The sequence below is a fragment of the Ciconia boyciana genome, chromosome 16 (genome assembly GCF_034638445.1).
Source record: "Ciconia boyciana chromosome 16, ASM3463844v1, whole genome shotgun sequence".
NCBI classification, from domain to species: domain Eukaryota; kingdom Metazoa; phylum Chordata; class Aves; order Ciconiiformes; family Ciconiidae; genus Ciconia; species Ciconia boyciana.
In genome coordinates this window covers 8,651,469-8,679,249 of record NC_132949.1, presented here as the reverse complement: position 1 = coordinate 8,679,249, position 27,781 = coordinate 8,651,469, and the positions used below count along the sequence as shown (strand labels likewise).

At 47.8% G+C, this 27,781-nt stretch overlaps 1 protein-coding gene across 8 annotated transcripts; it reads left to right on the top strand.

Moving 5' to 3' along the window:
- The first annotated feature begins 1,853 nt into the window (after positions 1-1,853).
- EXOC7 (exocyst complex component 7) lies at positions 1,854-26,018 on the top strand. 8 transcript variants are annotated; one of them, XM_072880792.1, is made up of 22 exons: positions 1,854-2,059; positions 2,852-2,917; positions 4,011-4,195; positions 4,889-4,994; positions 5,527-5,749; positions 7,035-7,202; positions 8,213-8,236; positions 13,746-13,838; positions 14,826-14,894; positions 16,247-16,392; positions 16,719-16,871; positions 17,570-17,668; positions 18,295-18,357; positions 18,682-18,748; positions 22,662-22,727; positions 23,460-23,580; positions 24,007-24,102; positions 24,394-24,457; positions 25,005-25,046; positions 25,221-25,354; positions 25,456-25,540; positions 25,764-26,018. In XM_072880792.1, exons 1-21 carry the CDS (start codon positions 2,000-2,002, stop codon positions 25,490-25,492), a joined length of 2,082 nt encoding a protein of 693 aa, XP_072736893.1. In that variant the 5' UTR covers positions 1,854-1,999; the 3' UTR covers positions 25,493-25,540; positions 25,764-26,018. The 8 variants fall into 8 exon arrangements, with proteins under 8 accessions (XP_072736893.1, XP_072736891.1, XP_072736890.1 ...); XM_072880790.1 differs by lacking the exon at positions 25,456-25,540 and having other exon boundaries at positions 1,855-2,059; positions 8,225-8,236; XM_072880789.1 differs by lacking the exon at positions 25,456-25,540 and having other exon boundaries at positions 1,855-2,059.
- The last annotated feature ends 1,763 nt before the right edge of the window (positions 26,019-27,781 follow it).

Below are 27,781 nucleotides of genomic sequence, written 5' to 3'. Positions count from 1 at the left end.
CACCACGTTCGCTTTTCATCTGCCGCGGCAGCTCTGGCGCGGAAAGCAATTCCTACCAGGCCTGCGGGGACCCTGCGGCTGGCGGTTTGCAGGGCGGGAAGAGCGGCGCGGCTGCAGCGGGAAGGCGGGAAGGTGGCGGGACCAGGATTGTCTCAGAGCTGCCATTCTGCCGACTGCACCCACCGCTGGAGAAACAGCCACCAATGAGCTGGGGGGGTATTTACAGCCTAGAGATCCTGGGTGTGCTTTGTGCCCTTTTGCAGTGTATTTTAACACATGTTCAAATTGCAGCGTTTCTATCCTTTCTTTTTCGTTTTACCAGAAATAACCCCTGCTGCTTTGACTCTTTGCATTCGACCAGCAAGCCAGTTTTTTTCTGCTGCCTCCCCTTGGATGTGGCATGGCACCTCACGTTTGCACAGACTCCGGCAGTTTTGACACGATTTACTGGCAGACTGACTTTCTGCACATTTATTCACTCTTTACCACCCCACCTGGCAGCTGGGACGTGGGCTGGGTGCCTCTGTCCCAGCTCCCCCGCTTTGCTCTGAGGGCTCAGTCACCCCATGAGGGGATGAGGGAGCCTTTTCACTGGCTTTTTAGGAGATATACAGCACTAGTCAGGGGAGAACACACAATTGTTCCCCAGGCTCAGTGAGGGGAGATTTCCTTTTGGCTCTGGCTGACTTTTGAATGAGGGGGTGAGCATTAGCAGAAGGAACATGGATTGCTATAAAAAAAGAGATGGTTCTGCTGTACAGGGAAAAAAACCCTTCCCAATCACACCAGCCCAGTGGGGAAAGGCACGAGAGGTGCTGGGCGCTGACCTCAGACAGGGATCTTCTCTCTTATACCCACGGGACAAGATCCCCTCTAGCAGGTGTCCCCATAAAACACAGGCAGGTAATCACGGCCGGGCAATGTCACACACAGAAAACACAGTGCCTGGCTGTGCATCGCCCCTCGCAGCGCCAGAGCCTGGGCACAGCTGTTTGCAGCATGATAAGGTGGGTTATGAAACGCGCTGAAGTTGTTGAACAAAAGAGGCCCTTCGGGCTGTTTCAGCTCCTTTCCAGAGCCCAGGGTGGTTTGACAAGGGGAAGATGGATGGGAACACGCTGGTCCCTTCGCACGGCGGGAGCCTTGCCTCAGAGCAGCGCGAGAGGGTGGGAGGCTGACACTGTCTGTACTGATAAAACTAGCTCCCTGCTCCGGGCTGGACGTGGTTTATGAGGAAGCAGAGCCCCGTCACTGCCCCAGTGTGTGATAAACCCAGCCATCCCCACCTATGCTGCAGGAGAGAGAAGATGGCAGCTTCTCTGTGGTGGTAGCCTTTCTTTCTGGAAAACGGATGTAGGATGGGGGTAGAGTGACCTGCACTCCTGAAAATGCCTTCATTTTTGTAATTCATATTCAAATTTATGTAATTTCATTTCCCTGGGCCCAAATCCCTATAATCTTCCTCCACACCCTGCTTCTTCCCTCAGGTGTGCGGCAGAGCAGGCCCAGGACTGGCCACCTCAGCAGCTCGGCAAGGGGGAAGCTGGGTGGCCTTGAACTTCTCTCAGAACCCCGAGTCCTGTGTGGGGACGTCGCCGATATTGGAGCTGGAGGGGTTCGGCTCGGCCAGGCCGCAGTGGGGATGGCGGGCTTGGGGAGCCAGGCCTGCCCTGACAGAAAGGGGGTGCCACACTAGGACCCGCCACACCACTTCCAACATGGCGTCGCAGCCTGCCCGCCACTCCCAAACTGGCCGTTATGAAGGGCAGTGCGCATGCGCCTATTCGCCTCTGGGACAACGGCGCATGCGCCTCACGGCCGGTGCCTTTCCAGCCCCTACTTAAATGGAAGCCACTCTCTAGATGGTAGCTGGCTTTGCTGCGCATGCTCAGTGTGTCTTGCCGCTCCCAAGATGGTGCCGCGGCAGTGACGGGGGGCGGAAAAGCGTGTCTGCGGTGGGACTGAACGGCAGAGCGCGTCCCCGGCGCCCCGCGGCAGGATGATCCCCACCGAGGAGGTGTCGGCCCGCAGGAGGGAGATCGAGGACAAGCTCAAGCAGGTGGGGCTGGGCTAGGGACCTGCTGCGGGCCCGGCCGGGGCCTGGGCCCGCGCCCGCAGCCCCGGTGTGTTGCCTAGGAGACGGGGCTGGGAGCTGGCCTGGAGGTCCCCACCGGGCTTGGGAGCGTCCCGGGACCCCCTAAGGGCCTGGTCACCCCGCTCCGGGCCTGACAGCATCCCCAGGTCCCTTTCAGGGCCTACGGCCCTGGTTGTCGGGGTCAAGGGGTATCTCTGCCCCCCGCTGCGGGCCTGGGGCCCCCTTCGTACGGCCTGGTAGCTTCCGGGGGCTCTCCCTTCAGGTCCAGCCTGTGAGGCCAGCCCTTGTAGGCTGCTATTCCCCCCCCATCTCTGGGCTTCGGTGACTTGAAAACAGCCCTTGGTGGTTGTTTTGCATTGGCCACTTGAGTTCACAGCTGTGTGTGGGATTTGGATGGTGCCTGTGCAACACCTGTGTTGTGCTGTGGCAGGGAAACATGGTCTGAATCAGTGTGCCTCTGTGGTAATTTTTATTTTAATTTTTATTGTGCTGTGACTTTAGTGTGCTAAGGCTCATGGTATCGAACGGAAGCGAGTAATCCATAAAAACCTCACTCATTATGTTATGTGTCTCTCACCTTGGGTCAAATGCTCTGATTTCTGTTAAGAGGTGACATATTAAAATGTGGCCTCAGCATCAGACCAAACATGGTTTGCTGCAGTGTTTACTAGGATTTGTAAAAACCTACATATAATGTTTAGTGACTTATATGCTTAGTGTTCAGAATTGAAGACCATTTTTTCATCCTACTGACAGGAAGAAGAAACTCTGTCCTTTATCAAAGAGAGCCTTGAGAAGAGTGACCAGCTTACAAAGAACATGGTAAGGAGGTCCCTGAAATTCAGCCCCAGTGTTGGGCCTAGGTTTACTTTTTCTTAGGAGAATCTGTTTTCAAGGCTGTCATCATGCCCATCTGAGGAATGCAGAGTAATGAACCACTTGCTGTGCATTTGTGTTTCACACTCCAGTGGCTGGGCAAAGGGGAAAACTGACAAATGTTTCAATCCTAAGCTCCTCTCCTGAGGAGATGAGGGCTCAAATGAGCTGGTGGCCTCGTCTCTTCACAGTCTGCCCTATCTCTCAGGAATAGGTATTAATAGACCCCAGACTAGTTTGTGCAACAGCATCATGTTGTTGCTTCATAAAGTCAGGTCTCGTTTGGAGTTTTATCTTGGGAGTGTTCTGTTTAAGAGATAGAAAGTGATTATTGTGCTCTAATTGCTTGTAAGCCCTCAGCTAGTATACTATGTTCAGTTTTGGGCTCAGTGCTTTAAGAAAGTCATAGAGGCACCACCAGAGAAGTGTGGAAAACGTAACGTAGGAGTGAATCTTGAAAGAATTACATTTTGGCCTAGAAAAGATGACATTAAGGCGCCCTTTATGAGCTTACTAAGGTTTTCCACCTTTCAGAAGCAATATCACAGTCCCTTTTAGAAACCAAATGTCTATAATGGAAAAGAAGGTTCTCACTATACTGGTCCTGTGCCTTCAAGTTGTGCATCTCATGTTTGGGCCTTAGTGGTATGGAGCAAAGTGGCTGCTGGTTTATGTTTTTGTTGCCCTTTTTACCTAGGGCACCTACAGGCAGTTCCTGTGGATTTGTTTTCTGCTGTCAAATAAAATTTGCTCCTCCTTAGTACTGTTTTGGAACATTATCTTCACACTTTACAAACATTTAATTCAAGATTGGCCCATCTCTGTATGGCAGGTGATCTGTTTTGTAATTATTAATAGAAATTGGGACATAGAGGGATTAAACAGCCTTCCTAAGGAACCATGGCAAATTAGTAGCAGAGCCCAAAAAGGAGAAGCTGGGACCTGAAGATCCCTGATTGCCCTGCTCTAACTACTACCCTACCGTATGGATCCATGTGGAAGGATGTCCTCAGCTCTCTGTTTCTGTCTTGGCATGTAGGTTTCTATCCTCTCCTCCTTTGAAAGTCGTTTGATGAAGCTGGAGAACTCGATCATCCCTGTCCATAAACAGACAGAGAACCTGCAGCGCTTGCAGGAGAATGTGGAGAAGACCCTGTCCTGCTTGGATCACGTCATCAGTTACTACCATGTGGCTAAGGACACAGAGAAGATCATAAAGGAAGGGTGAGTTGAGCAGCTAGATCTTGCTGGGGAGCTTCTTCCTATTGAACTTTTCGGATAGAAGTAGGGGAGCTGACTCCACACACTCATCATAATGTTCCTTGTACCCTTCCCACACTCTTTCCCCACCATCAGTCCACAATAAAGCTGCCTGACTTGACCTTCAGCAGTCCCCAGAGGGCAAAGTCTGCTCAGACTCTGCAGTGGTGTCTCTTCCAGGTTTTGCAGACATGCTGCCACATGAATCTCTTGAGCATTGGTGGCTTCTCTTCTTTCCTCTGCCCTTTTCCCAAAGGTTCTTCCTGCCCTGTTGATGTTGTCACTCCCTCCAGGATTAATCAGAACTGTTCTGGAGCCTGCTTTCAGTCTCCGGGAGGGTGTTGTGATGGCCCTTCTCTGGGGTGGGATGTGCAGCTTCCTCTACCTTCCCATCAGGGCCTGACTGGGAGAGGAAGGCAAGGCTGAGAGTTGTGTGCTGCTCAATCATCAGTAGTTCTGCACTTGCTGTGTGGATTGGGTATTCTGCTGTGGCATTGAGCGGAGGTGAAAGGGAATCCCATGATCTCCTCCTAGTTGAGGAAAAGGGAATTGAAATTTTCCTTGTTATTTTTATCCTGAGTTTGGTCTAGTGCTTTCTTGATATCTTCTTTCTTTGCTTCTTGGGGCACTGCTTTTTATTTTTGGTTTCATTTTCAGCCCCACTGGGAGGCTGGAGGAATATTTGAATTGCATGGACAAAATCCAGAAGGCGGTGGAATACTTCCAGGACAACAATCCGGACAGCCCGGAGCTGAACCGTGTGGTAGGTTGTGAGTCTGGAACCTGGCATGGGTGAGAGAGGGATAGGTGTAGCCCTGCTGCTTGCCCTCTTGCTGTGAGAGGCTGACAGGCTTGCTGCCTGATGAAGGTGTTTGGGCGCAGCTGAAGAAATGATTATTTTGGCTTCTGTTTAAGTCTGCACTCAGCAGCATTTCTGCTTGTGGCGTTTTGCTCTCTCTATGCATTGTGCCAGTAGGACTTCTGAAAGCATATCTTGCACGTGTGATGGAGTTGATTGAACCTCCTCTTGAGTAGCTCTTGTCAGTCCGTGAACTGCTTGAGCAGAATGGGAGATCTGTTTAAATCTCGCTTGAAGACTGAGCAACTCCCAAGCATTTTTTTGTTTAATTTGCTTTAAAAGTCTCTTAGTTACAGGTATTGTTGGCATTTGAAGCATGTGGTACTTGACGGTGGTTAGAAACGCTGCAGAAAGTACGTTCTTATGCAGAAATACTTGTGAGTGACTGATTACAGAAGCCCTGTGCTGCTTCTGTCCTTCTGCTGTTTTGTGCCAGAAATCCCTCTTTGAGAGGGGCAAGGAGTCCCTGGAATCAGAGTTCCGCAGCTTGATGACACGACACACCAAGCCAGTCCCACCCATCCTCATCCTGGACCTGATCAGCGGTGATGATGAAATGGAGACGCAAGAGGAGATGTCTCTGGAGCACCTCCCGGAGAGTGTCCTGCATGATATCATCCGCATTTCTGGCTGGCTGGTGGAAAATGGCAGGAATCAAGGTTGGTAGTGCTGTGTGTTTGTTTCCTTGTAGTTTTGAATCAGGTGAGTGCTCTCCAACTACTTACAATGTGTGTTTGAGACCAAAAGTAGGGTGTTGAGGATTGTGTGTAGCACTGCACAGCTTGGCTTGTAGATCGCACACCTTCAGCCATGAAGCCTCTGCTCAGGTGCTAACAAACCATGAGTCACACTGCTGTTGGTAGCTAGCAGAACTAGTGACTGCCTTAGTGGCACCTTTTAGGTGAGTAGTTCAGTCTCCTTCCAATCACCTTAAGATCCTCCTTTTTTTACAGCATTTGTAGTGAGACTGAAGTGATGGTTTGTCAGTTGAACAGAATGATCTCCTGGTGGATATGATGAGAGAAAGCTGTGTAAATAAAGCACAAATTATCTTAATGCATAGTCTGTCCTATAGGAGAAATCCATTTAACTTCCATCTGTAATGCCTTCTGATGGAGCTGCAACTCTCTAGTGCTCGGGTATTACAAATGTGCAAGATATTGGTCACTTATTCCCATTTGGGTGCTATTTATGAACAGAACTTTTTGTATTAAATGTGACTAAGGGTGGGGGGAAAGCGCACAGAAGACTTTCTTCAGTCAGTGCATGTATCTTCTTTCCTGTTCTGCAGCATCAAAATCTGCCTACAGCTTTATACTCCTTTATTAACTTTTCTTTTGGGAGTGAATGACTTTGTGGACTTGTTACAGGAAACCTCTACTTTCACATACATATAGCTACTAGAATCACCCCCCACCTCAATGATTTACTTATGAGTAGGGATTACTGTGCTTACTAAGTATGATGAACATCTTTAAAAGCTTCTTAAGAATTTTTCAATGATCAAAGGCGACTCAAGCATTTATAGCATATTTTGTTAGTCAGTTTGTATTCTGCTTTCAAATGATGAACACCTCATTTAGTTCCTGAGTGCCTTGAATCCTGAGAAGAGTGTAAAGTCTCTCATGCTAGAAACTGAGCACTTGAATTGACAACGTCTTGCTCAAATGTCTCCCATCAGTTCCACAACTGATGTGCTCTTGGTAGTGGTGCACAGACTTAATGTTGTGTGTGGTAGAAGAGCTGGAATGAATACTGCAGGGGAAGGAAGAAGAAGTTTTTGAAGAAAATAGGAGAGGCTCTGGGAGGGAAAAATGCTTACTTGGGGTCCCACATCAATGCTAGAAAGTCCCCTTAGGGGCACAGAGTGTTTCAGGAAGGGTTTGTTTTACCATATAGTATTCCCTGTTTACTTATAATCTTGTTTCTACCTTGTCTTCTTAGATTTCATGACTGTTTACTTCCAAATCCGCTCTGTCCAGCTCGACCGCTCCATCAAGGGGCTGAAAGACCATTTCCGTAAGAACAGCTCCTCCACGGGGGTGCCATATTCCCCTGCCATTCAGAACAAAAGGAAGGACACCCCCACCAAAAAGCCAATCAAGAGACCAGGTGAGTCCCTGAAGTGGGGGACCACTGTACTGTGTATCCTCTTGCCTGGGTATTGAATGCATATCTGCAGGCCTTCTCACTGCTGAGGTAGCCTCTGTGTCTAAAATGTGCTTTTTGGACAGGAGCAGGGGGCAGATTTTGGAGATAAGCACCTCTTCCCTGCCCTGGATTCAGCATTGAGATTACAGACGTTTTCTGTCTCTGTTTGTCAAGTCATCAGGTCTGTTCTCTGGGCAATGTGAAGGGAGGAGAGGGGTCCTGTATACAGGGAGAGAAAAGGCCATTGCCTTAGCAAAGGAGATAAGTAACAAGAGACCTGAGGGCTGTAAAAGGATATGATCTGAGAAACCTGTCCTCAGCAAAATAGAAAACTCAGATCTGATAAAACACATCACTTTAATAATTAGTTATGAATAAATTATTATTGTGCTAGGAAACCAAGAACTTGTCAGGAGGGGACTCGTAAGATGGGGACTAGGTAGGTGCCTACAGAAATGAGATCCAAAGTTGTCTGAATTTTGGAAGGGCTGTTAATGCTTTTGCTCCGGCCTGTCTTTGGAAGAGCTATGAATGTGACTGGTGGATTACTCCACCTCTCCTCACGATGGAGTTTTGCTGCATTTTCTGCAGCTGGTGAGGCCGGTCACTCCAGTGTACTGGAGTTTCCATCTCTGAAATGTGCCATCTAGTGGGAGCACGGCCAGAAGGAGGGCCAGCAAAAGCTAGCACGTACCTCCCACAGCAGCACAGTGATATTGTCTCTCTGTGTGTAACAGCACCCTGTTGTCGTCTCTGTAATAGTGATGAAAGTCAGAAGAGTTCATATTTCTGTGGGTTTACCTGGCCAATACTCTCCCACCCTAATATTTTTTCCTGTGTTGTCCAAATACTCTTACTGGGTTCAGGAAAATGATAAGAAATGTGGATAGGGACTGGGAATGGATGGGATGGGGGAAAGGAGGAAAAGAAATACAGATTTTAATTGTGTTGTGTTTATTTTTATAATCCTGATGTGAATGCAGTCCTCATCCCAGGTAATGTGTGTCTATGTGTGCGTGTGCTGGCCCTGGTGCTCGCTCTCTTCACTTCTGTGTGTGGAGAGGCTTTGCTGGGCCTCTTCTTGCTAAAGCAGAGGGTGTGCCTGGGATATTTGGAGAGGGAGGGCTGCCTGGGGAAGGCTGTGACATCCAGAGATCACCTCTCTGGTCTTTTAAAATCAATCTGTGCCATTGCTGCTGTGCCCTGGAGCTGTTCCTGAAAGCTGATGTGCAAGTTGCAGTTGGTGAATGCAGTCAGTCTGTGAGTTTCAGTGGGTTTTCCCCTGTCAGCAGAGAACCACCTGGCAAGGGGATGTCTTACCCTACACTTGGCTTTCCTCTGGAGTTTGGCAGGTAGTTATTTGCATAAGAGTTTCCCCCCAGTGTTGGGAGACCTGTAGAGCTCAATATCCTCTTGCTAAGGAGAACTAGCTATGCTGCACATGGCAGAAAAACAGTGTTTAAAATTGCTCCTAAGCATGATGGCAGTCATTTGTGTTCAGCTCCTGAACAGTGGCTCCTGCCCAACAGCATGATTACAACAGGTAAATTTTTTTGTGTGGTTCACTAGCTCACTTCTGGAGAGATTCCAGATGGGGAACTCTAGGTTGCAGATGCTTCAGATTTGTTCCACAGTTCTCAGTTATCACCTGATACTGAAAAGATCCCTGGGTTTTGATTGCTGTGAAGTCAGCATGGTCAGCAAACGTTTCTGAAGCAGTCTGCCAAATGGTAACATCTCACCTGTGCTCTAGGTAAATAGTCAGAGATGGAGGAGATTTTTTTTTCATGAGCAGATTAAAAAAAATCACTAGGATTTTTTAAATGAGTCTCAGATCTTGGATGCTCACGGAGAGAGTACAGAAAGGAGCCCACATGTTTGAGAGCACAAGCATTTGTTCCCTACAAACAGGGCTTCTCCAAAATGGATGCATTTGGGCATCCAAAATTACTTGTCATGATGAATGTCTCGGCTGTAGATCTGCCAGGAGATTTTCATGTCTCTCTGCCCAGTTTAGTTGGAGTTTGTGAGATGGGCCAGGTAGAAGGCACAGAGCATGGTCTGAATGCACTTACAGAGCTGACAGTGTATGAAGGAAAGAGCATTTCAAATGATCTATTGGGGTATTGTTAATCTCAAGAAAAAATAGTGGCTAATTTGTCTCCAGTCTTCCATGAACAAGGACACAGAACCAGACTGTAGCTCTTGAAGGACAGGGGTGGTTAAAACTCATACACCAGCCATCTCTTACGGCTACTAAATTGTACTTAAGTGAAATTAAAAATGGAGAAAAAAATAGTTTTTGAGCAGAGATTCACTGGTTTTTCTGCAGTTCCATCAGCTTTCAAGGACAGCTCTTGAGGTGGAGGTCTTATACCCTCTTCGCACTGGTACAGTGGCCCTCTTCATAGCAATATTCATCTGGTGATGTTTGATTCCCCTGGTTTTAGCCTTTGTTCAATTATGGGCAAAGAAATTTTTTTCTGTGCTATTGCTTCAGTAAGTAAAGTCAAGTTCTGCCAACTTGGGTTTCAGACAAGGGGGTTTTCTTACAGTGCCAACAAGTGAGTTGATTTCCGTAGTCCTTAAGGAAGAATATCCCAGTGCACACCCCAATGCACACTTTAACCTGTTGCAAGGGATAAATAACAAACTAAATCTGATGTGCTATAACTTGTTTACCCACAAAGCAAAGTGCAAGAGAGGCTACAGCTAAAGGGAAGGTGAGGTATTAGGGACAGGGTAACAAGGCAGAGACCACCCTTCTCCCCCCGGTACTATGTTGGATTCTGGAGAACGTGTTCCATATCAATGTATTGTTTCAGAGGGTCTTTATCTCTCTATTATTGTTTTATTTGGTGGTATACTCTGTACCGTCTCCTGTTGTTACAGCGTGCAGTTGAGAATCTGACTGCTGGAGATGCTTCTAAAGCAGAGTTGTCTCCTCTTAAATGAAAGTTGCCAAGTCAAGTTGAATTGATGAAGCAGTCTGTGGGCTTTTTTATTTTTTAGTAATTTTCTGTATGAAATGTCAGCAGTCTGTCTCAGAGGGCAAGTGTATTCAGATTCCCAAATCATCCTGCTGCAAACATATGCACATAAAATATCGCTTCTTTGTGATGCCAGTAGACCCAGTGCTCTTTTGTTGGCTTGAGAGCAGCAGGTAGCTCAAAAGCTCTGCATTGCCAGGGAAGGGTAGGGCCAGAAGATGCTGGTAGGGGCACCTGGCCTGGCTGCCTACAAGCAAAAGTCTTATACAGACTCCTGCAGCTAGTGCTTAAGAAAAGAGGATGCATTGCCCTTCTGCTCAGTTAGAAAACTGCCTAATGGAAGAGACAAACAGGAGAACAATGTTGTGGTTTAACCCCAGCCGGCAACTAAGCCCCACACAGCTGCTTGCTCACTCCCCTCCAGTGAGATGGGGAAGAGAATCGGAAGAGTAAAAGTGAAAAAACTCGTGGATTGAGATAAAGACAGTTTAATAGGTAAAGCAAAAGCCATGCACCCAAGCAAAGCAAGGAATTAATTCACTCCTTCCCATCGGCAGGCAGGTGTTCAGCCATCTCCAGGAAAGCAGGGCTCCATCACACGTAATGGTTTCTTGGGAAGGCAAACACCATAACTCCAAATGTCCCCCCCTTCCTTCTTCTTCCCCAGCTTTATACACTGAGCATGACGCCATATGGTATGAAATAGCCCTTTGGTCAGTTTGGATCAACTGTCCTGGCTGTGCCCCCTCCCAGCTTCTCGTGCACCCGGCAGAGCATGGGAAGCTGAAAAGTCCTTGACCAGTGTAAACATTACTTAGCAACAACCAAAACATCAGTGTGTTATCAACACTGTTTTCAGCACAAATCCAAACCATAGCCCCATACTAGCTACTATGAAGAAAATTAACCCTATCCCAGCCAAAACCAGCACATATGTGCAATTGGAAACTGTGCCTCATGTATGCCCAAAAGCCACTTTATTTAACAATTGGGCCACAGGAGCAAAAGTTTCAGGTGTTTTTTGACTTTTGGGGCCTTGGGGGGCTCTTTTCAAGCTATAGGGGAGCCCTTTTCCAGTTTACTTAATGCTCCAGTTTACCTAGCAGTGAGGTGCTACCTGAAGGCAGGCTGTGGAGTCTTTGTGTGGCAGAATAAAGAGTCTGTTCCTGCTTCCCACTTCCCATATTGATCACTGCCTAGCTTGAATGTGATGTTTTCATTAGTAGCTGAAACCTGAGCTGCCTAATAGGGGAAAACAATCATGGAACAAAAGCATTTGGCTTCCACTAGAATCCATTAAAGCCTGATTACAATGCTAAGTAAGAGGGATACAGCAGCACTGAAGTGATGCCCATGAACACCGAACACTCCGTGTGTGTCAGCGTAAACACAGGTAATTGTGCTTCTGCAAATAAAACGCAGCAGAGGCGTTTCAGTTCTCATCTGAGAAGGAACTGTCAGGAGTGGGCTGCGGAGACGTGTGCTGCATACCTGTGAAGTGAGATCCTATTGACAGCAGCAGCAGTTGTACTGTCTGCTTGGTTTTCACACCAGTTTACCTTCTTTTTTATTCTTTTTTTTTCCCCCCTCCCCCTGGATGTTTGAAAGTGGGAAAGATGAAAGAACTGATACAAGAACAGTACCTGGGTTGAGCTGCTCTGCATCAGCTGGGCCATGGTAACAGCATCAAAAAGGAGCTTGGTGCATATCTCTAGAGCTTGCTACAGCCCTGCTTGCTCAGAGGAACTTACTGTTGTGCCCAAACGCTTAAGGTTTCTGAAAGTAGCTAAGAATGAAGTGGAAGTGTTGGGTGTGAAGAGCATTGGGAAGCTTGGAAGAAGAGGCATAACCCTCTCATTTGATCATATGGCAGAAGCTAGGGGCAAATGCATCAGCACAACAAGGATCTAAGTCTTCCCACCTCCCGGGTGTGGGTCTAGAGGGGAGACGTTTCCTGCTAGAAGAATGTGTTTTATGGATATGATTTTTTTTCTTTACTAAGTGGTCGAGAACACTCTGAACTGGTAGAAGAAAAAATGTTGCCAGTGAAACATTACGCTTTAGGAACCATGTTCTGTTATTTAGTAAGTGCACCATGTTAAGGCAGCTTGGTAATTCAGTGGGAACTTCTCTCTCCTGTTCTCCCCCATTAGAGATGCACTGTCTGGGGGACTTGAAGTGTCCTTCCCCCTGCCATATATCCCTTTATGGGATGATGCTGTTCTGCAGCAGTGTGTACTTGGGCTTCCCCTCAGGATAGCAGTCCTTAGCATTTGAGCAGCCAACACTCATTTCCAGGCTGCACTATGGCTTACAGTTACTGGTGGAAGTAGAAATTTTCTGCATGTTAGAAGTATTTATTACTTTAAAGCGGAAGAACAATTCTTAATTTTGGCAGCAACATTTTTATTTCTTGGATCCTTCTTCATTTACTCAGCTCAGTTCTGTTTCATCTGGGTATCCTATAGAAACTCCTTCTACCTTCCCAAAACTTTCTGTTCCCTGTTGTGCAGGCAACAGCAAAGCTCTGCTGTGAGAAGGGTGTCCATGTGCTTGTGATAATTGTAGCTTGTTGCATGACGACTAACCTTTTAATGTGGAAACAGTGCTTAGTCTTCAGTTGTCACATTAATGCTTTGTTTTGTGCTTTCTAGCTGTATATCCAGCATTGGCTTTTGTTCAGTTCTGTCTGTTTTTTGTGTGTGTTAAGTATAAATCTTTTAACCCAGTGTTATTTTTTTTTCCATGGTTTTAATTGATTTACAGTTCCTTAGAAGAGAAGTGTCTTGGGGATTAGGGTGACTTAATGCGAGTTAGACATGGGTGGGCAGCATCCATTATTCTGTGATTCCTGTGATGGGAATTGCTGCTGCAATTGCTCTCTGGAGCCCAGAGGTTGTCACCGTTTTATTGCTTCCTGTAACGCCAGAGATCATTCCTTGTCTTGGCTGTGGGGCTCCTGATGGGTCTATATTGAGCATGCTCAGAAAATACCCCTTGGAAAGGCACCTCTTTCTGCAGCTCTAACCAAGCCACTGTGATTGTGGCTCTGGGGAGCAGGCAACGTGTTGCCAGACAGGAATTGTCTGTACTGCAAAGCCTTGCTTCCACAGCTGAGGAAAAGCAACAAACCTTGTACACTTGGATGCAGAGTACCAGCTTAAATAAACTCATTACAGGACAGGGTCCTTTGTTGCTTCCCTGCTCTGATTGTGTTTTCTCACCCGGCCATACTATCTCACCAAGCTGATTTGAGCACTCCCTGATTCTCTAACCCTGGCTGGAATTCATGCCCCCACCCTCAAAGCAGGGAAGCAGTCTAGAAATGCCATTGCATCTGCACACTTGGACATGAGTTTGGGGTTCACATTCCTGAACTGAGCATGCTCATTGGTGCCCAGCATCCTCTTGCTGGGCCCAGGTGACTTGCTGGTGGAGGGCTGGTGTTCTGGGTTTGTTTTCTTTCACTCATTTTCTAGGTCTTCTTGTCTCTTCTCTCTGGCTCTGGTGACAGGCACGATCCGTAAGGCTCAGAACCTTCTGAAACAGTACTCTCAGCATGGTCTAGATGGGAAAAAGGGGGCCTCTAACCTCATTCCTATGGAAGGTAATCACAGCTCTAGCTACTTCACCCTTGACTTTCTCTGTGTATCAGCCTTGCTTTTCCAGGTGGGACTTCCATTAGCCTAGTGCTTGGTGGATAGCATTGGATAGGTACGGCTATCCTTGGGGAACCAAGGAGATGCTGGAGGGCCAAATTATTTTTCAGAATTTAGTGTCTGAATTTCAAAGTCTCTGTAAACATGAGTACAGGTTGAGAGGAATGTTACCTTAAAGCAGTTGACCCACCATAGCCACCTGGCTAATGGAAGCTCTGCTCTGATGACATCTGCTTGTGGTTCTGTTCTCTTTTTCTTTTGCCTGGACTCTGAGACATTCAGTTTCCTAGTGACCTTTCCAAACCTGATGCTGAAGTGTCAGACCACAGCTAGCTCAGCGCATGGTGTCTGTACATCTTCTCTGTGGAGACCTACCTAAACAGTCACCTTCCGTATTCTGATCTCCTCTGCTTATAGAGGTTGTACCAGATGAGGGAGAAGAGGTCGCTTGCTTCAAAGCATCTGTAAGACCTTTCTGCCTCCTGCTATGTCTGCATCCAAAGTAGTTCTCTTCAGCACCTACATTGTAGTGCACTAAATCCCAGATAGTGACTAACGTCACTCATTTGGGGGGAAAAAAATATTGTGCTGAGCAGGAGATGGGCTTTGAGTTTGGATTTGTAACGGCTGTGAGTACAAATTGGACTTCTGGTGCCTGCTATTCCATTCAGAACTTATGCAGGAGGTTCAAGGGACTCCTGTGGCCCAACAAATGACAACTCGCACTTCTCATCAGGTTTCAAAGGGTTGCTACCGCTGCATAGCCCAACAAAGGGATTTGGTCAGGTAGCATTCCTGGGAATGTGTAGGGAAAAAAGTGTCCATCAGCTCAAATAAGCCAAGCTTGAAGCGGCTTCCAGCCAGTGTGAGCGTCCATGCTGTAACCACCCTGGATAAATTGCGCCTTCTGTTTGTGCCGGCTGACATCTCACTAGGTCATGAGCATGATTTACGAGTTAAACACCTTTCCGATACCCTGAGCGACAAGCATGGGCCGGCTGCTGGTAAGTACCATGTTGTCACTTCATAACAAGCTGGCTAACATCCCTTCTTTTCAGCATGTTTCACAGTAGTTTTGTAGCCAGTGGCTGTTCATCTCCGTGGGCAGTCCTGGAGCATGGGCCTTCGCTGGCTAAGAAGCTCTGGCTCTTCTCAGTAGAATTCACTCCTACTAATCATGCACACCCCAAGCCCTCAAACAGGGAACACCAACTTTGTCCACCAAAGGCTGGTGGCCACCATGCTGAGGGGTACTTTCCTATAGGTAGCTACTGGCTTGTTCAGTGCTGAAGTGAAGCAAACGGGAAAGGGATCACATGCGGCATGCAATACAGTGGGCCACTCTCCGCTGTAGGCAGTCTGTAAAACCACATCACGTTTGTGTGTCCCCTGCTGACCATAACTTTTAAAAGATCAACCTGAAGGACCTGTCAGTGTAGGGAAGAATTGGTTCTTTCTCCATCAAAAGTTGCAGATATTGCTGGGAGGAGAGAAGCAGCAGCAGCCCATAGCTTAGAGAACGCCTCTCCATGTAATCTTATTGTCTTGTAGTGGTTACTACAGGGGTCTGAGTAATGCAGGATGGCGTGAATCCGTTTGTGCCTGTCCTGCTGACGCATCCAGCTAGTGGTTGGCATGACTGGGTGCAGGCCCTTGTATCATACCGGTAGTTCTCATGCCTACCACAGGTTCTTTGATGGATCTTTGTCTGAGACATTGGTATGCTAGGACTCGAATATTTGCATTTGTATGCAGCATTGTGTGGCAGATAACTCACCTAGCTGTGCTGACATTCCTGCTTCATAGGATTCAAATGTTCATCTGCCTGTTTTTTATCTTCTGTTTCTGCCTGTGGGAAGAAGCTGCCTTCCAGGACAGCCTTGATTTCCCAGAAATGTTGATGCAAAACAGCAGTTCTTCATCTGCATGACTGATGGAGATAAGGAATTCTAAAAATATAAGCAGAGATGTTGAATAATTCACCTCAGACCTTCCTGGTTTTAGTACTCTGTGTTCAAGCCCTTGATTAAATTTAGTCTGTATCCCAGAAGAGCTCCAAACTTGCCTTCTGTCATGAGGCAGGAAAGAGCTGGTGTCCTGATGTGCCTGTTTCCTGAACTGCAGATGACTTTGCATGCCTCCTGCAGGGTATGCGTAGCTTCCCATGCACAAACCAAGGGGGCAGGTTTGGTGACAAGATGACTCTTGTTCTCATGCAAGGATGGGTGCAAAGCCAGAACCGCCTTTTCCAGAAGAACCTTGTTCTCCTTGTGTAAACCAAGACCTCGGAGTGAGCAGAGCTGCTGGAAGCTCAGTGTGAATTTCGTTCTCTCTTAAAGCCATCTTGCCCTTACAGGGAGGGATGACGTCTTCGACATTGAGATTGATGCGTACATTCACTGCGTTAGTGCCTTTGTCAAACTGGCTCAGAGCGAATACCAGCTCCTGACAGAAATTGTCCCGGAGCACCACCAGAAGAAGACCTTTGATTCTCTCATCCAGGTCAGTTGAGCCTCTCCACTTGGCTTCTCTTGTAAAGGATACACACAAAGTATTTTTCCCTTCCCCTTTGTTGTGAGGATGTGGATTCCACCACCTGCTGTGGATGCCCAAGAGCACCACCGCTGCTAGGATTGTCCTCCAGGACCTGTGCAGGGAACCGGGGCCTGCACAGGCCCTGGAGAACATGTGCTCAGGGTCACTCACTGGGTACTGCAAGTGACCTATCAGCTAAATTGGCATCCTTAACGGGTATCCTACACTGAGCCCCTTGTGCTGCCTGGGCTAAAGCCATGCTGCTTCTTTCTGACTCTCTGGCTTTGTTGCAGGAGTCATTAGATAACTTGATCATGGAGGGGGATAACATTGTCTCAGCTGCCCGGAAAGCCATCATCCGACATGACTATTCGGCTGTACTCACAATCTTCCCCATCCTTAAGCATCTTAAGCAAATGAAGCCAGAATTTGACCAGGTCTTGCAGGTAAGCATGATGGGATCAGAGAGGGTCCTGTGGCTTGGGTTGTCTGGAGAACTTTTTGAAACAGATTATCACAGTGGCTTTGTTCAAAGCCATGCTGCTTCTGTCCTCCAGCATGGACTGGAAGTGACACAAATGCAGATTGTTCCTCTCTGTGATAGTGAGCCAGCAACTCAGCATCTCTCGGCAGCAGTTTTTTTCAGTTCAAGTCATGACCCGGTGATGGACCGTCTACATTATTCTGCTGTATACATGGCCTCTGCGGTGTTTAATCTCTGATACTGTTGAGCTTAGTTCAGACTGTGCTCACTGACATCTGGAAGATGGGCTGCTCTGAGGAGAGCCTGCTTGGACTGTGCCACAAGGTTGTCTAGGTATCAAATATGGCATCCAGGTTTAGCAAGGCTCTTTTCCATCTGCCTCCAGTTGGTGACTGTGGTGCACCAACCTCCTGTATTGGGTACTGCGTAAGAGGAAACATGAGAGGTAGCAAGTCCTGGTCACTGTCAGGATCACAACATCTTCACTTTCTGGCTGGCAGAAGAATGCAGGATTTCACGTGTTGTTGATGGTGCTGTAAATATTCTCCTGGCACATGGGCAATTGAGATGCTGGGGTGGGGGATCAGGGAGGGTAGGTTCTGGATGAAAGTTCAGATACTGTTTGTTTTCCTTCTCTGATCTGTTACGGAACAATTCCAGGGAACTGCAGCAGGTACTAAGAACAAACTGCCAGGGCTGATCACTTCTATGGAGACCACTGGTGCAAAGGCACTGGAAGAGTTTGCAGACAACATTAAGGTAGGATTCTCCTCAATGTTCTCTCTAGCAAGACTAGCAGGCTTGGAAGAGGGGTTTTCTGAGCAGAACCCCTAGCTTAGCTTTCAGCTTTCCATGAGACCACAGTTTCTGACTCTAAAGCAGGAGCTTGCTGGATCGCTTTGGACAGTCAGCTGCAAATACCAAATGCTTGGTGCTGATTTCAAATATAGGAGGCCTCTGCCTAAGATCCTTAACAGGCATACTACAGATAATTTGACATGAGCTTCCAGGCCTCTGCAGATATCAAGTCAATCTCAGAATTTAATCCTATTTAAAAAAAAAAAAAAAAGGAAAATTGCTGACTTGAAAATTTTTGGAGGACTCACGTTAAGGCCTGTGTAAGGTGGGCTTGGTGAATGCACTGCCTGGTAGGTGAGCTGAACATTTGATGGTCACATGCTGAACAAACGCCTGTGGTTCTGAGCTGCCAGGGCATAGGAGCTGTGGTTTCTGAGCACCAGGAGATGGCACTGCAGGAGCTGGGTCTGAGGATGTTGAGAGAGGCCGGATAAACAAGCCAACAGCTCACTTGGAGCAGCATTTGTATTGTAGATGCCTTCAATTTCCTTACATGCTTACCTTATGTGTCTCTCTTCCCTTCTTAGAATGATCCAGACAAGGAATATAACATGCCAAAAGATGGGACAGTTCATGAACTCACCAGCAACGTACGTGATGATGATTTGAATCATCCTTTGTGAAAAACAGCTTCTGAAGAGGTTTTAAAAAGAGCAGTAGGGAAATTTCTGAAGTTAAGCTGTCTTGGTATTGGAAGGGCAATTAACTGGCTTCCATGGAGAGATTAGTCAGGTACCCTTGCTAAGCCATGATGTGACTGCATGGGTAAAACCCAGCAACTCAGAGAAGTGTAGTGATTTGTTTCTTGAAGGCTTTTAAGTGGTGGGGGGGACAAGTGATCCTTCATGATCCTTAATAGCAGAGCATAGGAGATATAATGTCAGTTGCTCATAACTTCCCTCCCTTGCTTCCAGGCCATCCTTTTCCTACAGCAATTGTTGGATTTCCAGGAGACGGCGGGTGCCATGCTGGCATCGCAAGGTACGTACATGCATGGGGCTTGTTTGGGCATGCAGTTCCTTCCCCAAATTGTTTGGACATCTTCCCTAAAAAGATCAAACCTCAACATGCACTGTGAGCTTGTTCTCCTCCTGTCCTTCATCCTGTGGTTTGTCTTGTCCTCTGATCTGCCATGACCATGTAGTTGGTTATCTGGAGAACTCCAAGAGATGCAGAGTTTCCCTGCTGGCCTTCTACACTTGCTCCTGTCAGGTACTCTTGGGATGGTGTTTATTGCTGATGTGCTCTGTGGTGTCAAGAGAGGATGCCTTAGTCATTTAGCTTCAAATCTGATACTACTGGGCTGGTCCTCTGTGACTGTACTGGAGTGAGGGTAGTTGGTCCAGCTGAGTTAGCTCTAGTTAGGCCGTGTGTTGATGAATTGCTGCCTTTCTCTGCCACATCCTCTGGTCAGAGTATAACAGCAGCAGCAAGAATATTCTCCTCAGTATTCTAGCCATGGTCAAGCTGGGACTCCTGAGCTATTTGTGTGCCATGTGCCCTAACAGAGAGGCAAGTTTTAGCTCTGCTCTCCAGGATGCTAAAGAGACTAATTCCAGAAAGAAATACATAAATCAGAAGCTGAGAGCTGCTGCCTCATGTAACAGGATGCTGCTGCATATTGGCTAGAGCCTGATTCTTGGTTCTGTGCAGAGCAGCAGCTCCCAGCTCTCTAGTGAGCCCTTGGCCTTGGCAGAGCTCATGCTTTCAAGTAGGCTGGAATAGAGCAGGCTGGAGGGGTGGAGAACTGGAGATTCAGGGGGGTGCAGGGACCTGAGGAGGCACAGGCCACTAGCTGGTGTTTGGAGAGGGTTAGGGAGCCCATTAGGAGCAGGGGAAGGGGGAAGCTTACAGCTGCCTCCAGACTTTTATCTGCAATTCCTGCTTGGAAAATTCTGCCAGTTCTAAATGCAGTCAAGCTAGGATGTCTCTGCTTCTTGCCACGTCTCCTCTAGCTGCTGCCTTGCGCCCTCTCCACCTGCAAGCTCAGTGTGCTCAGTCTCCCGGGCCTTGACTCTCTCTCCTTGGTCAAAGAGGTGGTCTGAATTTGGCTTTTTTTTTTCTTGGAGAAACCAACTGTTTCCCATGTCCTTCCCTGAATGGTGATGTCAGCACTGTTGTTTCAAAGTCTTGACATGTTGTCATGCAGTAGAGATCTGTCATAGGAGCTGATTCAAAAGGTAGCATAGGCTTTTTTATTTTTTATATTGGTCACATAACAAAATGTGACCATATCCATGACACTGTCATGGTTTAACCCCAGCCAGCAACTAAGCCCCACACAGCTGCTCGCTCACTCCCCTCCAGTGAGATGGGGAAGAGAATCGGAAGAGTAAAAGTGAAAAAACTCGTGGATTGAGATAAAGACAGTTTAATAGGTAAAGCAAAAGCCATGCACCCAAGCAAAGCAAGGAATTAATTCACTCCTTCCCATCGGCAGGCAGGTGTTCAGCCATCTCCAGGAAAGCAGGGCTCCATCACACGTAATGGTTACTTGGGAAGACAAACACCATAACTCCAAATGTCCCCCCCTTCCTTCTTCTTCCCCAGCTTTATACACCGAGCATGACGCCATATGGTATGAAATAGCCCTTTGGTCAGTTTGGATCAACTGTCCTGGCTGTGCCCCCTCCCAGCTTCTCGTGCACCCGGCAGAGCATGGGAAGCTGAAAAGTCCTTGACCAGTGTAAACATTACTTAGCAACAACCAAAACATCAGTGTGTTATCAACACTGTTTTCAGCACAAATCCAAACCATAGCCCCATACTAGCTACTATGAAGAAAATTAACCCTATCCCAGCCAAAACCAGCACAGACACACAAACCATTTCCTTTTTAATTGTGGCTGGCTGTCCCATCAGGTATAGAGGGATCCTGCTGTGTAAAAACAGCTTGAGAAAAATGCCTCTTTGCAGTCTGTTCAATTATTAAAGCTTGAAGTCAGTGTAATTGTAACAGATCTGGTAACCTGGGCTGACGTGTAGTACCTCAGAGCCATGCATGAGATGACCTACAATCTAAGTATTGTAAATCACGTTCTCTCCATCTACAGTCAGGCCTTGGGGACCATCTGCTGCCCGATGCTCCCTGCTTTCTGCTGGTGGTGTTCTCATGTAGAAACAGCTCTGTCGCTTGCTCCAAAAGCTACGCCTGGCCCAACACAGGGCACCCACGCAGGGCAGAGCTGTTCTCACTTTGAGTGACGCTGGTTACTGAATGTTGGTGAAGTTGTGGTCCCTGTCTGGCTGTGGACCTGACATCACCCTAGACCAAGCATCATCAGATCAGAGGTGATTATGTTAGTGGAGTTTAAGGTGGGAGTTGGTTCTTGCTATTGCTCTTGCCCTTGCCCACCGAACAGCTCTGTAGGGTCCTCTATAGCCATGCAGGAATACTAAAGTGCAGAGTGAGGGTGGGATGGCTTTGCTCAGGTTCTTGGGAAGGCTATATGGGCTGTGCAGTTCATTTCAAGGACCAGTAAACTGCTGCTGGCATGAGGGGAAGCTTTCCTTTGCCTTGAAAGTGGGTTTCAACTGATTTGGAGTGAGGTGTCTTGCTAAATACAAACAATGTCTCTAGCAGGGGAAGGAGGTTAGACTCTGCCTTTCCTCTGTGATTTCCCCTCTGTGGCCTTGGAGGGACTCCTGCCTGCTCTCCTGTGTAGCTGTCTGTGGCTGCTCTTGTGTTAATATCTGCTTTGTTCTCAAAGGGATGGTGGTCTCTAACCTGTCTTTTTGCACTTTGCGTTTCTTTTTCTCTCTCCTCCCTCCCCTCTTCTCTCTGCTGTGCCTAATCTTTGTAGTTCTTGGGGACACATACAATATTCCTTTAGATCCCAGAGGTAAGCAGACTTACCCACACGTACCTGTTCATATTGCCTTGGACTCTGGTGATGTATGTTAATTCTTTATCCTCCAGGAGTGGTAAATAAATTAACACATAATTGAAAAGGGAGAAAGGGGAGGGTAAGTAACTCTTGCCAGTGGGCTGGAGAGAATAGGGAGGGCTTGTCACCAGTAGACAATGAGGGATGCCACATGAGCTGAAACAGGCTAAAGACACTCTCATGGCACTGAATCTCTTTGGCACGGGGAGCAAATTGGCCCAGCTGGTATCATGCTTTATCCCATGTGCGCTCGGCTCCTTATTGTCCAACTCCCAGCAACAGGAGCTCGAGGCCTTTCCCATGGGGTACTTATGAACGTGGACCACCCGAGCTAGGCCTGGCTGCCAAACTGTCTGGTGGGGGGAGGAGGAGATAGCTACCCCACGTGTCCTGTGGGACCCATGCCCACAAGCCCTTGAGGGCAGAAAGCCATCTCTTATGCATAGACAGAGGAACATGTGCCAGCCTAGAGTCATTGCTTGTAAGGGCAGGCTCCCATACTGGTGCAGCCCCTCATACAGAGCCAAGCAGGCGCTATCAGCAACCATGGGGATGGCTGAAACTTTCCAGAGCCCCTCTGCTTGTTTCAATTACTGTTGTGTGCCTGCTGTTAACAGCTCCAGCTCATTTGTTCTCTGATTGCCAATTTCTAGTGCTTACAAACCCTTTTCAGGTGCTGGGGGAAGGATGGGGAGGATGTGTTTAATGACTATTTCTGATCAAGAGGTTGTCCTCTGAGCACTGGGAAGGAAAGGAGAGATTTCTGCTGGGGTGCTCAGCACTTGATGCAGATACAAGGATTGAGGGGTGCAGAGCTCTTCCACCCTCACCCTGGATAAGCCGCTGACAATTGGCAGTGAAGCAGGGAGCTAATGTCACTGTCAACGGGAGCTCTGCACTGATTCCATAGCAACAGGGACGAGGCTTGTTTGAATAGAGGCAGGCTGACCACACATACCCCCCTTCCCGATGGCATGTTAACTGGCCTAAGTCTCTTTTCTTTTCAGAGACCAGCTCTTCAGCCAGTAGTTACAGTTCAGAGTTCAGCAGGCGGCTGCTGAGTACCTACATCTGTGAGTATTCTGCACACCTTCCCATTTCTGCCCCATCGGCTGTCCTTCACTTAGCTCGCTCTTGGGCGAAGAGCACAGGCTGTGTCTCTTATACCATGTGATCGTTCCATGTTTGAGCTGGAGTCTGATGGGAGGGGTGGAAAAAAGAGTCAAACTGGGAGTTTCAGACTGTAACACAGTTAGACAGACAAAGCACAGTGCAGCGGCTCGCCTGTGCTGCAGAGCTTTTGTCATCAGTTGCCTCAAACCATTCTCACCCAGTGCTTTGCACCTTCAACCCCACAGAGGCTCCCAGCTGCCAAAGGGGCTCTGTAAAATCTTGATCCTGCGTTTAACAGTAGGATAGTGAGGTGAGTTCACAGTACTACCTTGTGATGATCTGTTACAATGGGGATCAGGTCCTTCAGCTTCTTTGAGATCTGAGCCTGCGTCATGGTCAGGCTGTGTCTGATTGCCTGTGCTGGTCCTGGGACAGAATGCAACTGTATTGGCAGTTGCAACAAAGGCACTAGTTCGCAGAGAGGTTTTGGTGACTCGCTGAGGAAAGATCTGTGTAAGGCTTGTAGGATTGTTTAGTACACATGATTGTACCCTTGTCTGCACATGCAGTTGGAGCTGTGCTGTTCACTTTGCTGTAGGCCCGCAGTGACAGGACAGAGTGCTTGGTTTGGATTGTCAGTAATGAGAAGTTTTAGTGCAAAACTTTTTGTTCTCTGTTTTTCCTTCTTTAAGGCAAAGTGCTGGGCAACTTGCAGCTTAACCTTCTTAGTAAATCCAAAGTTTATGAAGACCCAGCTTTGAGTGCCATTTTTCTGCACAACAACTACAACTACATTCTGAAATCTCTGGAGAAGTAAGTGTGTACCTGGGTAAGTCTCCCTGAAGTCCAGGCTGATTCTAAGCATGGTTTTGGAGCAGAGCTCTGCATTAGGTGCATTTACTTGCCGGCCTGTCTCGTCTCTGTTCTTTCATCCATTCTTGAAACTGCCCTTTTGAAAGCTTTGGACTATTATAAACATCACATTACACACGAGTGGAAGGTAGAAGCATCAGAGATGCCTTAGGTTGTAGAGAATCCTTTGATCTTGGGAGGACTGAGGACATGGCCTTGGAAAGTAACTTGGAGTAGCTGCTGTCTCCCAGTTTGTGCATTTCAAGGTCCCTTTTGTTGTACAGGGCAGAAAAAAATGTGTTGATAGGGTCTTGAAATGTTGCCATCCTGCTAGCAGCCCTGAGAGCAGCTGACTCACGTGCTTCCTCAGGTTTTCTGTTCTTTCAGGTCTGAGCTGATCCAGTTGGTGGCTGTGACACAGAAGACAGCCGAGAGGTCTTACAGGGAGCTCATTGAACAGCAGATCCAGACCTACCAGCGCAGGTCAGGTGACATCCTCTGCTCTTCCCTTAGTTTTGTTAGTTTGAGAGCTCCTTGGGAGCCAATGCTGCTGGAGCAGTGGGAGAGATTAGCCTAAAACAGAAACTTGTCTAAAACCAAAGGCAAGTATTTTAGTTTCCAAGCGATTAATCTAACTTGGAAAGGGGTCCCTATGGAAAGTTTTGGGGTGTATATTGTCTGGGGTGGCCTTTGGGTCATGGGTGAAGACATAGATGTTCTGCTGAGGCATGAGTAACTCCTCTTTGCCTCTTTCCTATCTCATTTCACATGCAGCTGGTTGAAGGTGACAGATTACATCTTGGAGAGAAACCTGCCTGTCTTTCAACCAGGAGCGAAGGTGAGAGAATGGGCAAGGATGGTTTTGAGATGATAGAAATTGCCAGAAACATCTTCTCCTTTGTCATATTAAAAAATTCCCAAAAACCTTCTTTATATCTCATGCCAGTATTGCTCTGCAGAGTGAATACTGTGGCTGGGACAAGATGGAGAGCAGCACTGCCTTCTAATCTCCCCTGCCCCAGATTCATACAAGTCTCTTAATCTCTGCCTCCGTTCTTATATCTTCACCTGAGCAGATGCTTCTATTTTGGATTTGCAAAGCCCTGAGACCTTCCCTTAGAAAAGGCTGGAAGCATAAAGAAGTCTATTTTTATGTCTGTTCTGGCTGAAAATTACCCTCGTTAAACCTACTTCAGATGAAAGCCAATTGCTGAAATGTAGGGTGTGCTACTCACTGCAGCTTTCTCTCCTCCCTGCTTTAGGAAAGGGAATTCAAGCCAAGTAGGTAGGATTTTACTTGGGTTGGATGGAGGGTTGTGGGCAAACGCCGATGTTGGAAATTTATTTCTGGAGATGAAATAAAATCCTTTCCCTCCTTGTTGCAGCTCAAGGATAAGGAGAGGCAGATGATAAAGGAGCGCTTCAAGGTAAGCAGGTGTTAGATGGCATAAGAACATCCCCTAGTTGATTGGGACAGACAGTCAGACCAAAGATCTGCCTAAGGAGGAGACCTGTCTGGTGATCAGCAGTGGAGGGGAAGAACATCAGACTCAGTAGATGTGATTGTAGACGGGACACTCACTGAGTTTTACTTTGGACAGGGTTTTAATGATGGGCTGGAGGAGCTATGTAAGATCCAGAAGGCATGGGCAATCCCAGACGTGGAGCAACGGGACAAAATCCGCCGGGCACAGAAAACCATTGTGAAAGAGACCTATGGTGCCTTCTTGAACAGGTGACGACCTCTTGCAACATTGTCCTCTTCTTTGGATTTACTGAGGTCTTTGGGGCCTAGAATAGCCTGAGCTGAGGCAGTTTTCTACTGTCCTGTCTTAGCTTCTCTACCTTGCGCAGTAAAACATCCCCAAGCTGAACTCTACTAGTTCTGAACGTCTGCTGTCACCCTCATTCCTTGGTCATGGTGAGTGCAGATGTTCTAGCTAGCATAAAGCTCTGAGCCACCCTGGGCTATTCATGTAAAACTCAGGAAGCCAGTTGTGACCAGGTCACTTGCTCCCTACAAGATACCCTGTCAGATTCAAGTGGGATGTGCTGGAGTGGAGCTGATTTGTGACAGGGGCGGGGCCAGTGGGTCTCTGCTGTGTTCCAGTTGTCTGTCACCTGGGGGTTGTCTTCCTTTGCAGATATGGCAATGTGCCCTTCACCAAGAACCCTGAGAAGTACATCAAATACCAGGTCGACCAGGTGGGGGAGATGATTGAGAAGCTGTTTGACACATCGGCATAGATCTCCAGCTGTCGTGTACTCTCCAGCTGCCAAGTACAAGTCAGCACTCTCTCAGCAACCTTTGGGACTCCCTTCCCTTCTCCCCTGCCCCATTGTGGTGGGCAGGGTGTTATACTTGTATTTATCAGATTTATAAACCTGTGGAAACACTACCTCCTGGCTGTCTTTGCCTTCTTCTGTGGATCCAGAGCAAAGGCTGCTGTGTGGGCTCTTATGTTTGTGCATCTTCAGGCCTGGGTATAAATGTTAATGCTTTGAGACATGGTGAGTGTGGTTAAAAAACCAAACAAACAAAAACCAAACCAAACCCCCCCCCACCTTATGGGTACAGTCCTTCCGTTAAGGGCAGGAGGCTGTAAGCTCCAAATGGTGCTGCCTCCTTCCCTGATGGGTTTTGGGAATCTCAGTTCTGTAGGATTCCAAAGGATTTTCACATCGTTACTCTTAACTGTTATTTAGTTCAGTGATGGGGAGAGATGTGAATTCTGTAGTACAGTGGTGTCTGGCCGTGGTGGTGCCTGGCAGGCGTACAGTCCAGTCATGTACAGGGGATGTCTTACCCCAAAGCTTCATGAGCTATCCCAGTAGTGGTTCTCTGTCCTGCGTGAGGCAGTGGTATACAGGGTGATGGCAGGCTGGAGTCATGACAGAGCAGTGAGAACCAGAGGGAGCTCCATGGTGTCCTGACTGGTTGCTGCTCCTCATTGAACTGAGGCAGAGCATGCGTAGAAGTGTTCCCATACTGATTTCTGCAGAGCACCTTCTTCCCATCCCTGTTTTTCTTTGTCTCCTGTCTTGTTAAATCTGATGCATCTCTTTCCTGCAAGCATCCAAGTCCATTCCCTTCATTTAGCGCATGGGCATCGCATGAGAAACAAGTGCTACTCTCCTGTGTGCCTTGGAGTGATACTGGCAGGCTTTGATACAGGAGCTGGACTCTGCCATCTTCGCACCAAGGCCTTCCAGAGCTCTGGAGCACATATGTTGTTTCTGTGGTCTCTGGCCAGGCACCTCCTGCTCCCACCTCACTCACTCCTGCTGTTTGCTCTGTTGTGGGATCTTCTCCATTATTTGCCCATGGTAACACTTGAAATACAGGGTTTCCATAGAGCTAGGAGCGCTCACAATAGCTGCTACTTCGCAATTTGGAGCGAATCCATTATTCACCTGAGCCCGTGTTTACAGGAGTGAATGTATGCTGGTGTCTAATTAGCCCAGCAGTGGAAGAGCTGTTGTGTCACTGTCCAGGGCACTGCAAAAAGAGCACAGGGAGATGGAGAGGGCAAGGCAGACCTCAGCATGAAATGGGGAGTGAGAACAGATGGCAGAAAGGCAGAGAGCTGCGTTATAACCTGTCTGCTGTTGTGCATCCACCAGCCCTGCCTTTTCTTCTCCTGTGGTGAGTGTCACAGCTATGAGGTGGGCTGTTTTCCTGGGGAGGTCAGGGTTGCACATTCTGGGAAGGGTCTGCCATGGGCAGTTATGGTGCCAGTCGATAAGAGAGGCCAAGTGGCAAAGGGCAGAGAGGTGACAACCCATCTTGCCCCATGTCACACAGGAGTTGGATATTAGAGCCTGGATGAGAATGCAGGTCCTGCTGTGGCAGACCCAGCTGCTTGCCTGGGCTGCTGCCTCCCCAGACAGCTGTGTTTTGGGTAGCTCCTGGCCTTTCTGAACCCCTGACCTCCTCTTCCTCCTCAGCCTGGACCTGAACATGGTCTGAAACACTACCTGCTCTCAGTGGTGTAGCAAATGCCTGCAAAACAGCAGATTTGACAGGCTTGTCCAGCTCAGGGCCGGACTGCTGTGTGGGTTCAAACCTTGATCATGCCTGCCTGGCTGTTTTTCATGTGTCTGGCCGTGCAGGCTCACAGTACTGACCTGAGAGCCCTCCTGACCTCAGATCTCAAATGTG

Coding starts and splice junctions, on each gene's coding strand:
- EXOC7 (XM_072880789.1), top strand. CDS start 2,000: ATGATCCCCACCGAGGAGGTGTCGGCCCGCAGGAGGGAGATCGAGGAC. Junction 18,749..22,661: donor TGCCATGCTGGCATCGCAAG/GTACGTACATGC, acceptor TTTTCTTTTCAG/AGACCAGCTCTTCAGCCAGT. Junction 25,047..25,220: donor TGATAAAGGAGCGCTTCAAG/GTAAGCAGGTGT, acceptor TACTTTGGACAG/GGTTTTAATGATGGGCTGGA.